This window comes from Schistocerca serialis, chromosome 1 (genome assembly GCF_023864345.2).
Source record: "Schistocerca serialis cubense isolate TAMUIC-IGC-003099 chromosome 1, iqSchSeri2.2, whole genome shotgun sequence".
Taxonomy (NCBI): domain Eukaryota; kingdom Metazoa; phylum Arthropoda; class Insecta; order Orthoptera; family Acrididae; genus Schistocerca; species Schistocerca serialis.
In genome coordinates, this window is record NC_064638.1 from 831564656 (window position 1) to 831579670 (window position 15015).

At 37.1% G+C, this 15015-nt stretch overlaps 1 protein-coding gene across 1 annotated transcript; it reads right to left on the reverse strand.

The window, feature by feature from the left end:
- Nucleotides 1-11196: 11196 nt before the first annotated feature.
- LOC126458308 (uncharacterized) lies at nt 11197-14411 on the reverse strand. The gene is made up of 2 exons (XM_050095255.1): nt 13706-14411; nt 11197-13323 (listed from the first exon to the last, which is right to left on the reverse strand). Exons 1-2 carry the CDS (start codon nt 13812-13814, stop codon nt 12887-12889), a joined length of 546 nt encoding a protein of 181 aa, XP_049951212.1. The 5' UTR covers nt 13815-14411; the 3' UTR covers nt 11197-12886.
- Between the last annotated feature and the right edge of the window lie 604 nt (nt 14412-15015).

A 15015-nucleotide genomic window follows, 5' to 3' on the forward strand; every position in this document is an offset into this window, starting at 1 on the left:
TCTGGTTTAGTCAGTTTATCCAGGTCCCATCTCCTTAAATTCCCACCTTTTTGCAGTTTCTTCAGTAAATAGCTTTTCGCTCCCTGTATTTTACCCCTGCCACCTTCAGAATTTGAAAGAGAGTATTCCAGTCAACTTTGTCAAAAGCTTTTTCTAAGTCTACAAATGCTAGGAACGTAGGTTTGCCTTTCCTTGATCTTTCTTCTAAGATAAGTCATAAGGCCAGTATTGCCTCATGTGTTCCAATATTTCTACGGAATCCAAATTGATCTTCCCCGAGATCAGCTTCTACTAGTTTTTCATTCATCTGTAAAGAATTCATGTTAGTATTTTGCAGCCGTGACTTATTAAACTGATAGTTCAGAAATTTTCAGATCTGTCAACACTTGCTTTCTTTGGGATTGGCATTATTATATTCTTCTTGAAGTCTGAGGGAATTTCACCTGTCTCATACATCTTGCTCACCAGATGGTAGAGTTTTGTCAGGAATGGCTCTCTCAAGGCTGTCAGTAGTTCTAAAGGAATGTTGTCTACTCCCGGAGCTTTGTTGCGACTGAGGTCTTTCAGTGCTCTGTCAAACTCTTCACGCAGTATCATATCTCCCATTTCATCTTCATCTACATCCTCTCCCATTTCCATAATATTGTCCTCAAGAACATCGCCCTTGTATAGACTCTCTATATACTCCTTCCACCTTTCTGCTTTCCCTTCTTTGCTTAGAACTGTGTTTCCATCTGAGCTCTTGATATTCATACAAGTGGTTCTGTTTTCCCCAAAGGTCTCTTTAGTTTACTGTAGGCAGTATCTATCTTACCCCTAGTGAGATAAGCCTCTACATCCTTACATTTGTCCTCTAGCCATCCCTGCTTAGCCATTTTGCACTTCCTGTCGATCTCATTTTTGAGACGTTTGTATTCCTTTTTGCCTGCTTCATTTACTGCATTTTTATATTTTCTCCTTTCATCAATTAAATTCAATATTTCTTCTGTTACCCAAGGATTTCTACTAGCCCTCGTCTTTTTACCTACTTGATCCTCTGCTGCCTTCACTACTTCATCCCTCAAAGCTACCCATTCTTCTTCTACTGTATTTATTTCCCCCATTCCTGTCAATTGCTCCCTTATGCTCTCCCTGAGTCTCTGTACAACCTCTGGTTCTTTTAGTTTATCCAGGTCCCATCTCCTTAAATTCCCACCTTTTTGCAGTTTCTTCAGTTTTAATCTACAGGTCATAACCAGTAGATTGTGGTCAGAGTCCACATCTGCCCCTGGAAATGTCTTACAATTTAAAACCTGGTTCCTAAATCTCTGTCTTACCATTATATAATCTATCTGATACCTTTTAGTATCTCCAGGGTTCTTCCATGTATACAACCTTCTTTCATGATTCTTAAACCAAGTGTTAGTTATGATTATGTTGTGCTCTGTGCAAAATTCTACAAGGCGGCTTCCTCTTTCATTTCTGTCCCCCAATCCATATTCACCTACTATGTTTCCTTCTCTCCCTTTTCCTACACTCGAATTCCAGTCACCCATGACTATTAAATTTTCGTCTCCCTTCACAATCTGAATAATTTCTTTTATTTCATCATACATTTCTTCAATTTCTTCGTCATCTGCAGAGCTAGTTGGCATATAAACTTGTACTACTGTAGTAGGTGTGGGCTTCGTATCTATCTTGGCCACAATAATGCGTTCACTATGCTGTTTGTAGTAGCTTACCCGCATTCCTATTTTCCTATTCATTATTAAACCTACTCCTGCATTCCCCCTATTTGATTTTGTATTTATAACCCTGTAGTCACCTGACCAGAAGTCTTGTTCCTCCTGCCACCGAACTTCACTAATTCCCACTATATCTAACTTCAACCTATCCATTTCCCTTTTTAAATTTTCTAACCTACCTGCCCGATTAAGGGATCTGACATTCCACGCTCCGATCCGTAGAACACCAGTTTTCTTTCTCCTGATAACGACATCCTCTTGAGTAGTCCCCGCCCGGAGATCCGAATGGGGGACTATTTTACCTCCGGAATATTTTACCCAAGAGGACGCCATCATCATGTAATCATACAGTAAAGCTGCATGCCCTCGGGAAAAATTACGGCTGTAGTTTCCCCTTGCTTTCAGCCGTTCGCAGTACCAGCACAGCAAGGCCGTTTTGGTTAGTGTTACAAGGCCAGATCAGTCACTTATACAGACTGTTGCCCCTGCAACTACTGAAAAGGCTGCTGCCCCTCTTCAGGAACCACATGCTTGTCTGGCCTCTCAACAGATACCCCTCCGTTGTGGTTGCACCTATGGTACAGCTATCTGTATCGCTGAGGCACGCAAGCCTCCCCACCAACGGCAAGGTCCATGGTTCATGGGGGTAGGGTTTCTTGGGATACATAACATATTTTACCCAGCTCAGATTTCCAGTTTATACCTTCATGAATTCACCCATTGAGTAATAACATTTCAGTGTCTGTGCCCTCATATAGCTTTATTTTTAGGGGACCTAAATTATTCTGCATCAAGTTGTTCCCTTTTAATTTATTATAAAATTTTATACCCATGTATTGAGGTCCCTGTGTATACAGTTTGAGGGGACAAGTGTGTAGCATGAAATTTTCTTTGTCTCTTGTAACATGTAAATGTACAATGTGGCTCATCTCAAATAATTCCTGTCTGGCATGCAAGAAGAGAATAATCCCAGACATAAATAGGTAATTCAGAGTTAAGTTTTCTAAATAATGGACAACATGGCTTTTTATGATTTACAGTGTACATATTTTGATTGATTTTTTCCTCTATTTTTAGTGTCCGCACAATGTTATCCCAAAAACCAGTACCAAACCTAAAATGGATCCAATTTAGCTTCTGTATGCTACTTTTAATGTGTCCATGTCAGTTACAGTCGAGAGTATATACACTTCAAATGCAAAGCTACTCGGTTTGTTTGCTAGGTTCTCAGTGTTGCCTGACAGCTCAAATTTGTATCCAGATTTAAGCCTAAGAATTCAACTGAATGAACTTTTTCTATATCTTGCTTGTTGTGAATAATCTTAATCTGCTCACATTTTGACTGTTTGGTTTTGAGTTGCATCAAGTGAGTCTTAGGTATATTTAGATTCAAACCATTTAGCTGAAATCAAGTTTGTAAGGTACTGAGGGTACTGATCACAGATTTGGGAATTTTTTCTGAATTCTAATTTTCAACTAATACAGAAGTATCATCTGCCAGCAGAACTGACAGAGAACTGATATTTAATGGTGAGTCATAAACATAGTAGAGAAATAGGACTGGGTCTAGTATGGAGCCCTGTGGAACATGCTGATGTGTGTGCACCACTCAGAATAATAGTTTTTCACATTTAAAGAAACACTGTCCCTTTGCTTTCTGTTTGATAAGTAGGATTTAAGCTATTGTAGGGCACTGTACCTTTAAATAAGCCATTCACAGTTTAGAGAATCGAACATCTTTGTTGACCTGCTGTTGGGATTCTATGTATTGCGGTGACTATCACATTAACTGGTAAGTCCATTATTTCTACACAACAGCTCACAAACATGCATTCTTCATTAAAATAATTTAAACAATTTCTGGTTTCATAATTTATCTCACTATGCAGAAATATACATGAGCCTCCACGTGACTTGATTCTTCTGCAAAAGCTACTTGCTAACCTGTAATAACCTATTTTGTTTAAAATTTTAATTTTCTCCTCATTAAACCAAGTTCATTTAAACAAAAAACTCTAGTATTTGCGCTTTCTGACAGAATGATTTCCAATTCATCTATTTTGGAGCTTTTGTTGTTTGAAACGTCAGTAATTAAGCCATTTACATTCCATTGCATAACATATCTACTTTGGCTATTAGTTATAGGCTTTAAAATCAACAGATGTAGAAATAACTTTGGCTGTATCCCAGGGAAGTTTGTTGGGTCCCTTGTTCATGTTTTATGTTAGTGATCTTGCAGATAATGTAAGTAGTAACCTCAGACTTTTTACAGATGATGCAGTTGTCTACATTGAAGTACAGTCTGAATGAAGCTGTAAAAATTTTCAGTTAGGCATTGATAAGATTTCAAAGTGGTGCAGTGACTGGCAGTTTGCTTTTAATGTTACAAAATGTAAAATTGTACATTTACAAAATGAAAAACATAGTACCTTATGGATATAATGTTAGTAAGTCACAGCTGGAATCTATAAACTCATACAAACACTTGGGTTTCACACATAGTAGGAACATTCATGTAGGTTCATTCATGGGTAAAGGAGGTAGCAGACTTTGGTTTATTGGTAGTATACTAGGGAAAAGCAATCAGTCTCCAAATGAGGTTGCTTACAAATCACTCATGTGACCCATCCTAGAATATTGCTCAGGTGTGTTGAAGCTGTACCAAATAGGACTTCAGGGGATATTGAATGTATACAGAGAAGGGTACCATCGATATCACAGGTTTGTTTGATCCACAGGAGAGTGTCACTAAGATGTTGAGAGAACTGAACTGGCATGCTCTTGAAGATTGATGGAAATTATACTGAGAAAGTATACTAACGAAGTTTCAGGAACTGTTATTAATTGATGACCCAAGGAATTCACTATGACTCCCTACATATCACTGCCACAGGGACTGTGTGGATACGATTAAATTAATTAAACCATGCAATGAGGCATTTAAACAATCATTTTTCCTCCTCTCCATATGTGAATGGAATGGGAAGAAGCCCTATTACCAGAATGAGACTTTCACTATGCAGCGGAGTGTGCGCTGATATGAAACTTCCTGACAGATTAAAACTGTGTAGGAGACGAGGTACAGGCAGAACTGAAGCTGTGAGGAGCAGTCGTGAGTCTTGCTTGGGTAGCTCAGTTGGTAGAGCACTTGCCCGCGAAAGCAAAGGTCTCTAGTTCAAGTATCGGTCTGGCAAACAGTTTTAATCTGTCAGGAAATTTCAAAAGCCTTATTAATTGGTACAGTGGGACATACCCTCTGCTGTGTATTTCACAGTGGTTCACAGAGTATAGATGTAGATGTAGAAATGTAAATACTTTATTAGTAAAGCAGACCACTTGCCGTACAGTATAAGTGTTGTATTTAAAATGTAACAAGGCTTGATGGCTAAAAATATGATTACTTAACTTCTCGATTTTTGCTGACATTGAAATAGGGTGTGTATCTCTTAAATGTATTAATATTCACCTGTAAGAAAGACTGAGCTCTTCGCATATCAGGAGCTACTGTCCAAGCTAATCAAATTAAAATTATGTGTCCAAAAGAGCTAAATGATTTCAAAAATCTTATTGTTGCACCACAGAGGTGGCTTAACATTGACCCTAAAATACTAGCTATCCCACGGCTACTGCGTCTGCTCCATATACAGGGTGAGTCACCTAACGTTACTGCTGGATATATTTCATAAACCACATCAAATACTGACAAATCGATTCCACAGACTGAACATGAGGAGAGGGGCTAGTGTAATTGGTTAATACAAACCATAAAAAAATGCACAGAAATATGTTTTTTAACACAAACCTACGTTTTTTTAAATGGAACCCCGTTAGTTTTGTTAGCACATCTGAACATATAAACAAATACGTAATCAGTGCCGTTTGTTGTATTGTAAAATGTTAATTACATCCGGAGATATTGTAACCTAAAGTTGACGCTTGAGTACCACTCCTCCGCTGTTCGATCGTGTGTATCGGAGAGCACCGAATTACATAGGGATCCAAAGGGAACGGTGATGGACCTTAGGTACAGAAGAGACTGGAACACCACATTACGTCCACATGCTAACACCTTTTTATTGGTCTTTTTCACTGACGCACATGTACATTACCATGAGGGGTGGGGTGCACGTACACACGTGGTTTCTGTTTTCAATTACGGAGTGGAATAGAGTGTGTCCCGACATGTCAGGCCAATAGATGTTCAATGTGGTGGCCATCATTTGCTGCACACAATTGCAATCTCTGGCGTAATGAATGTCGTACACGCCGCAGTACATCTGGTGTAATGTCGCCGCAGGCTGCCACAATACGTTGTTTCATATCCTCTGGGGTTGTAGGCACATCACGGTACACATTCTCCTTTAACGCACCCCACAGAAAGAAGTCCAGAGGTGTAAGATCAAGAGAACGGGCTGGCCAATTTATGCGTCCTCCACGTCCTATGAAACGCCCGTCGAATGTGTACCTCACCCCTCATGGTAATGTACATGTGTGTCACTGAAAAAGACCAATAAAAAGGTGTTAGCATGTGGACGTAATGTGCTGTTCCAGTCTCTTCTGTACCTAAGGTCCATCACCGTTCCCTTTGGATCCCTACGTAATTCGGTGCTCTCCGATACACACAATCGAACAGCGAAGGAGTGGTACTCAAGCGTCAACTTTAGGTTACAATATCTCTGGATGTAATTAACATTTTACAATGCAACAAACGGCATTGATTATGTATTTGTTTATATGTTCAGATGCGCTAACAAAACTAACAGGGTTCCATTTAAAAAAACGTAGGTTTGTGTTAAAAACATATTTCCGTGCATTTTTTTATGGTTTGTATTAACCAATTACACTAGCCCCTCTCCTCACGTTCGGTCTGTCTAATCGATTGGTCAGCATTTTATGTGGTTTACGAAATATGTCCAGCGGTAATGTTAGGTGACACCCTGTATATATTTTAACAATCATGATATGAGAACATACAATGTTTCAGACAGATATTTTTAAGTTTACAATTAAAATTTGATTAGTTTTCCAAGCCATGTTACAAAATTTGGTTCTACTATTTCTTACAAAAATTGTCACTTAGTTAATGTGCTAAAATATCAAGATCAATATGGACAAATTACACGAAAAACCTTTCCACAATAATGTGTGAATTATATATTTTAATAACTTTATAAATACAGGTTTGATTCAAACACTAGCATGAATCTTGTGTATTCATAATTAGCTGAATAATGATTAATATCACTTTTATATGTATGAATTTTTTAGATCATAATTTGGACATTTGTTTACAATGGATTTTACATATTTTCAGTTGTCAATTAGATATCATGACATATTAATTATATTTCATCTTTGATACATTCCAGATTACTGAACTTCTTTAATACAGTCAACAAATATCATTACAGTGTTTGTTCATTCATTCACATAGCTTCATGTAAACTTCGAAAAATGATGTTGCATGCTTCAGTTGACTATTAATCACAGCTTCCATCAAGTGGTCTGATATTCTGCTACTTCACCAGTTGTCAACTGACACACAAAAAAAGGTGAATGAGCTTGTGTGTGTGTGTGTGTGTGTGTGTGTGTGTGTGTGTGTGTGTGTGAGAGAGAGAGAGAGAGAGAGTGTGTGTGTGTGTGTGTGTGTGTGTGTGTGTGTGTGAGTGAGTGTGTACTCAAGCTCGTTAAAGGATTTGTCTGAAATCTAGCAAGTTTTCAATAATTTTTGTGTGGCTGTTGACTAGTCAATACTTCTACTATTTGATGAACAGCCTCCTTTACTCCTAAAGTGAAGTGTACACATGTGCCATTGGAGGTGTAACTGGAGTAACATTTATATTCAGATTAGAACTAACCAGAAGTTGCATTGTCAGTATCTTCTCTTTATTTACAAGTATCTTAGTCGCAGTAAGGTAAGTCAAGACAGTATTGTGATTGACTTCCCTGCTGTTGACAGCAGTTTGCATCACCACCCCAGCCAGCATTGGATACGTGTTCTGCATACTCTACAACCTAGCAGTTTTGCGCTTCAGTTAAATAATTTACATTCTCAAGGAACAGAAAATGCTCTAACATACTTCCTTGAGGTGTGCCACAATGAAGTATCCCATAGGTTGACATAGTTGTTAGCAACTGTTCATTTGTTTTATCTGTTAGCTTAAAACACAGTTTCCTGTCTTTTAAATAAGAGGAAAGTAGTTGTAAGGCAACTCCTCCCATCCATATTGCTTCCATTTTATACAATAAAATGATTTGATCCACAGTATCAAAGGCTTTAGGCCTACTCATATCTAGGAAAGAGCCTGTTGCCTTGTTTCCTTTACCCAGATTGTTTAATATTTCATGTATAAAAGTTGCTACTGCTGTTACAGTAGAACTTCCTTTGCTAAAACCATGCTGTAGATTATTGACTATGTTATGTCTGATCAAATATGACTCATCATGATTTAATATTACTTCCTCCAGCAGCCTCACAAGTTCTGAAGATAATGACATTGGTCTTTAGATTTTTAATATCAGTTTTTATCCCCTTTTTGTACACTGATAGAATTTAAGTGATTTTGTGAAATATTTATTAGGAGATATTTATTAGGTGTGTCAGAGGTTTAACTAATTCTCTTCTGCATCCCTTTAGCAACTTAGGTGAAATTTCATCCCAGTTGCGTGACATTTTATCTTCAAGTTTTGAGATGATTGCTAGGCGGTCCACCTCAGTAATGTAGTGGATGAAAAAAGGTTGGCTAATGTTTCTAACATTAAAGTTGTGTGATCAGTCACATATGTCATTTGTGTCTATTTTGGTGTACTTTTGTATAAATTTCTTATACATTTATTTTCTGTAGTTTATAATTTAATCATTTTATTTTAACTGTATGGTGTTGTTTTCATGATACTGATATTTCCCTCACACTTAATGCATTATTTCCCAGGCTGTTTTACTAGCACAACTGGAGTTGCTTATTTGACAGCCATATTTCTCAACTTTAAGGTTGGGCGGTGCCTCTATATCATTCTAAACTTGTTCATAGTTTGTTAAGAATGTTGTCATTTATTATCTCTGAAGTATATTTAACACCGTTTGTACCTTACTTACATGAATCTAATGCACACTTTCTTTCACCATATGCAGTATTTTAAATTGTGGTGCACATAAGACTGGATAACATTTAAGTACAAACTTGAATGCATCATTCACCAGCAACATCAATGAAATTTCTGTTTCTTACATCACAATAAATAGCTGTAATTCTCAGCTTTGTTACATTATTGTTCGCCTATTACTGTATAATGCAGTTTTGTATTAAGTATTCATGAAATAGAAGGCTGGTAGAGAAGAACATTGCATGATGCTACTTTAAAGTGTCAAGTAATTCCTTATGCTGAAAAATATGGTAACACACGAGCAGGACAAGAGCTCTGTGTAGCTGAGAGTAACATTCAGTTGTGGAAGAAACTGAAAATGGCATTATTTGCAGCTACCACTGCTAGAAATAAATTCTCTGGGCCTTGCAGAGGAAGAAATCTTGACACTGAAGTAAAAGTTTTGTTATTTGTCCATGAAAGGAGGAGGAATGGGCAAGCTGTGACTAGTGACACCATAAGAAACAAAAGAAAAGAAGAGGCTCCAATTCTTAATAAAGCAAGGCAAGAGTTGAAGGTTAGCCATGGATGGTTTGATCTCTTTGTGAGATATATAGGCTTATCTCTACAATGCCATACTATAACTTGCCAAAAACTTCTACAGGATTTTGTGAAAAAACTTCAAGAATTTTAGTCATATGTCATCACACTTTGTAAAGAGAAGAGTTTTTGGATGGGCCAAATAGACAGTGCTGATGAGATGCCAACTTGGTTTGATATACTATGTAATTAAATGATTGACGAGAACTGGAGAAAATAATTTACCATTAAAACATCAGGGTGTAACCTTATTGTTATTCCCAGAGAAATAAACTTGTTTGCTTCATCCCCTGGACATTAGTATAAATAAACCTTTCAACATTTACATTCAGGAACAGTATGAAAAATAGATTTGCGAAACAAACCAAATTACTGCACATTGGGATCCGGCTGTGTGGAAAAGCATTGAAGCACCAATGATCATAAAGTCCTTCCAGAAATGTTGTATTTCAAATCATTTGGATGGCAGTGAAGATGATGTGCTCTGGAATGACACCAAGGTTGATGGACAAAGAGGAAATGATTCTGTTTCTTATGTAGACTACTCTGAGGATACCAGTATTGATGACATAGTGAATAATGATGAGTGCAGTCTGTAATTAATGGTATGTTTGTTTGCATGTCATGTAGGTGATCAAGTTAGGCATTTTTTAAATAATAACTGTGTCACTTAACAATGGAATTCCAAGGCGGAAACAATGGGCCACTTAAGAAGCATTTTTCTTTTATAGTTAATGTGTACATCCATTTTTGTATAAAAAAAATTTAGTCTACCAGTGGTGCAATAATGATTTTTTTTAATTTTAATTTTTAATAGGAATGTGCGTTACATTCTATGGCCATCAGATTCACGTAAGTGTGGTAACTTAGTTTTGTTCTTTTACTACAGGACATGTATTGTTTAAAGTTCTATTGAACAGCTTATAAAAATGATTTATCATTTACATCAGTTTTATTGTGTACTGTTTTCCATTTTCCTTTCCCTAATCTCTTCTTAGGTTTCTCATAATTAAATTTCCTATTGTATATAAATTTGCCATGGCCAGAATTAATGTGATTAAGTGTACTTTCTCATCTGTTATGTTTGTGAGAATGTGATCAATGCAAGGCTGTGTAGTTGTAGTAATTGTTGCACCTGTTGAGTTTATGGAGTTACAGTTATAACACTTTATTAAGTTGACATAATGCATATAATTGATCCTGTTGTTTAATGAGCCTACATTGATGTCTTCAGCAAACAACATATGATTTTATACATTGATGTTTTCTCCAGTAAAAATTACTTCAATGCTGCTTCAAGGGGCTCTATGTAGGGCTGCTATAAACACGTTGTTTTTCCTTAGTTTCAAATTTATTACTGCAATCTCAAATACCATTTCGGCACTCAGCTCATCAGTCTTTTTGACTTTTCACATTCTATTTCATTTTCTTCTATAAATGTCTACCTCACCACTTTTATGTGACTGTCTACAAAACATGAGAACAATAGAAAATCCAGGACAGAATGTAACAATATTATGAAAAGGATAGTTGTTACTCACCATATCATCGTGTGAGGATCAGAGGAATGTAACTCCATTGTAGCTACTTTACAGGAGGTTAAAAAAACGATATTTTAAGAAGTACATTTCGTTTTTTAGTGACTAACACAAACTTTATTGAAAAATTTCTACACTACACATAAATACACTTAAAAATCTGTCAGATGATAATATATTTATAAAAATGGTTCTTACTGGACTACCACTATTAATTTTTAATATGGTGCTAAGGAGACATGTCTTTATGATCCTAAGAGAATAAATCTACATAGAGGTTTTACACTTTGGAGATACACATTTGGTTTGCCAAAATATAACTTATAAAGGTAATTTACTCATTAAAAACATATAGGGTACAGTAAAAGTAAAAACATATGAGCAGAATTTGTACCTACATCACCAATGAATGTTCACTTTCTAGCTAACTTCATCACAACTGTTGCCACCACAGTATGAATCTCCAGCTATTTCTTCTTGAAGAGTCTTGTAAAATGCGTGGTACTGTTCCCTGATAATGCCACTGCGGCATAGATCCAGGAGGTCTTTTACCTTCTCTTCCTGAAGTTTCAGTGCTCCATGGTATTTCGGTTCCAACTGGAAGACTGTATCGGAATTTTGGGAGTTTTTGGAAACTGGCAAACTTCTGAATTGTTGATTATGGAAATGCTTGAAAAAGATGTGATTAACATCACTTTTGCGATACTGAAGTTGCGTCACTTTAAGCCATTGTACTTGATTTCCTTCACTGTCAATTTTAGTATTATTAAACTTTTCCTTCTGCATAGCACCAAAATCCAAAAAGTTCTTCTGGTCCATTTCAATGACTTCATACAGTCTTTGTTTTGTAGCAGTTTGAACAACAGTATACCACCCCGAAGGGTCATAAATATTAACATTTTTTTGCAGCCCTCTCTATATGGGTATGGACTGAACCACACTCCATTAAAGAGTGGCCAGGCTCAAAGAAGCACTGCTGTATCACTGGGATGTTCAATGTTTGGACAGCATGAAGGAACATGGTACTCATGTTGACATTTCGGTTCTGTCCACCACAAGTGTCGGAGAACAAAACAACTGGATGGCCATCTGCAATCTTCTGGAGTTCTTGAAATAGGGATGATGCTACTTTAATTGAGCTGCGTTTAGCCACACCTTCATGCCAGATGTAATTTCTAGCTTCCCTGGTAACAGTATTGTATACTGTGAGGTTATATACTGCCAGTCTTCTTTTGTAAAAAATGGCTTTTGCTGCTATGTGTGGACCGTATCTCACAGCTTCTAGGTCAAACTCCAGTAAATGACATTCTCCTGCTTTGGCCCGCTCCTTCAATTCATTTTTTAGTATCCTAACACCCTCCTTTCTCTTTAGGTGTTCTAAGTGCTGGTCTTTCTCTGCCTCTTGATTTTCTTCAGAGAGATTCTGAAAGCGATAACAGTGGTCACATACATCTTTTCTTGGTACATGAAAGCCTAAGTTAAACTCTGTATTGAGTATTTCTCTGTAAAGCCAATATTTTTCAGCAGTAGCCTGTTCCTCTTCACAACATTTCTTATATAGTTCAAGCATTATTTGTACATTCAAATCTCCTGGTAAGAACTGTCGCACAGTGCTCTGTTGGCAGTAATGCATGGAATGGTAGGAAATGATTTTATATGGTTCCTTATTCTCTCCCTTTCGTCGGATCTCCTTATACCTGGATGATGATGACCCCTCTTGTTAGCAGACAGAATCATATTGCTGCTGTCCCATTCCTTCTGTATATATCACACAAATGTTTCTGATATATTAAAAATGCTAAGGAAAAACCCTAGATACACTTGAACTTCACTACCATTTTTCAGGAGAACACACTTCTTTGTGACATTTCTTCAAGACTGCGCACTTTCAGAACGTGATCTTGCTTTAGGTACCACCTTAATAAGTGGATCTAAATACTGTCACTGCTTTTCTAAATCTTTCATCATCCAGAATCCTTGGAACATCTGTCTCCCTTCAGTCTCGCTGATGTTCTCACTACACTTTCTCAGGCATTTGGAACAATCTTTATACTTAAATGTTCTGGCTGGTACTTCTTTATTAGCAGTTGATTTGTACGCCTTTCCTGACTGCCTATTCATTTTTCTTATGTTCTTTTTCCACTTGTCAGTGTTCTTACTTCTTTTTCTCATTTTATTTTCCTTACCAACTTCATTTCCTCTGTCAGATTGCCCATGTTCTTCATCATTAGACTCAACAGTCACTGGAATAACTTCTGCCTGTTGCATGTTCATTAACATCACAAAACCTTTGCCCACACAAATTGAAGAATCAGGACTGAATAGCTGATTTGTTGGTGAACGTGGATTTCCATATTGTATCTCCTTTGTGACATTGCCTGGAAAGGAGAAAATTATATTACTGATGTTAGTGCCTTATCTAGCATAATATACCACATTAATCAACTATGAATCTTACAGTCCCATTGTATTTTAAAAATTATGACATGCAATAATTATGACAAAATGTACCACTTCACCCAAAGACAATAAATGAGGCCCTAGCTCTATTGAAATGCACATGTGTTATTATTTTAGTAATATCGCAGTTAGGAGAAGAAATAAATCAGAATGTAATTAAGGACCACTAAGAAAATGCGTACACACAACCATATTCAAACGATAGTCCCAGTATATGTATTTTGTTTGTCAAATAATTTGTGACTAAGAAATTAGTATTTGAAATGTTAAACAAGACCCATGGATTATTATTTTGCTTACCAAGATTTTCTAAAGATAGTTGCAGTTCCTGTTGAACTGCAGCTCTCCCTTTCTTTGACCTCAGAGATGGTGATGGTGATGATGATGATGATGATGATGAAGAACCCATGCTGTTTTCGGGTATGTAATCATCTGGTGAACCCAAGCTAAGCACTTTGAAATCATTGCAATCTTCTTCAGTTAACTCTTGCAGTCATTTCATTTCGGAACAGTTTTGTATTGCAGCCGAGGTTTCACCATTCTTTTCTTCTGCTTCTGTAATTTCTAAAATACAGTATACAAACAATGAATGGGAATCAAGTCAATAAACTAACAATCTGTATCTCTGTGGATGATTATCTCATAGATAAAATTAATAATAATTCATCTTACCTTCATTGGATGTAGAATTACTTTCACTGCGGTAATTTTGCATCACTAGCTCAACCATTCCCCTTCCTTGTGAAGTCATTTTTTATCTAACAGAGAGTGCACACTAACAACAACCTCTTCACAGTGAATACCACACGAAACTAAACTAAATTTGATGTGATAATGACAGCAACGTGACTGCATTGACAATGCTTACAAAGGGCACTCATTGTTTAGCATTTCTCTGCTTGTTGATTCTTGCAAGGGAAATACAATGGCTTGAAACCTCATATGTACAGTGTTTCGAGAACTGATGAACAGATGACACACACACACACACACACACACACACACACACACACACACACACACACACAGGACCACAGTCTGCCGCAGCTAAAGCCACACTCAATGTGACTTCATTTGCCACAGATTGTGATCATGTGTGTGACAGTTATGCTTGCATGAGTGTGTGATGCATGTGTCTGTCATCTATTTTTGACTAAGGCCTTGTTGGGTGAAAGCTTATTCCATGACAGTCTTTTTGTTGTGACTATCTGCGACTCAGGATCTACACAATATGCTTACAATTTTGCAATTATGTAGTCTGTATCCATATGCTCCATCTTCCTTGAAGCTCAATTCACATATTATGAAGAAATGTAATTTAGTTTCATTTAAGTACAGGCTCAAAAGGATTGTTTTCAGTGTGTTATGTTGAACAGTCTGTTGTTGTTGTTGTTGTTGTTGTAGTCTTCAGTCCAGAGACTGATTTGATGCAGCTCTCCATGCTACTCTATCCTGTGCAAGCTTCTTCATCTCTGAGTAACTACTGCAACCTACATCCTGCTGAATCTGCTTAGTGTATTCGTCTCTTGGTCTCCCTCTATGATTTTTACCCTCCATATTTCCCTCCATCACTAAACTGGTGATCCCTTGATGATGCAGAATGTGTCCTA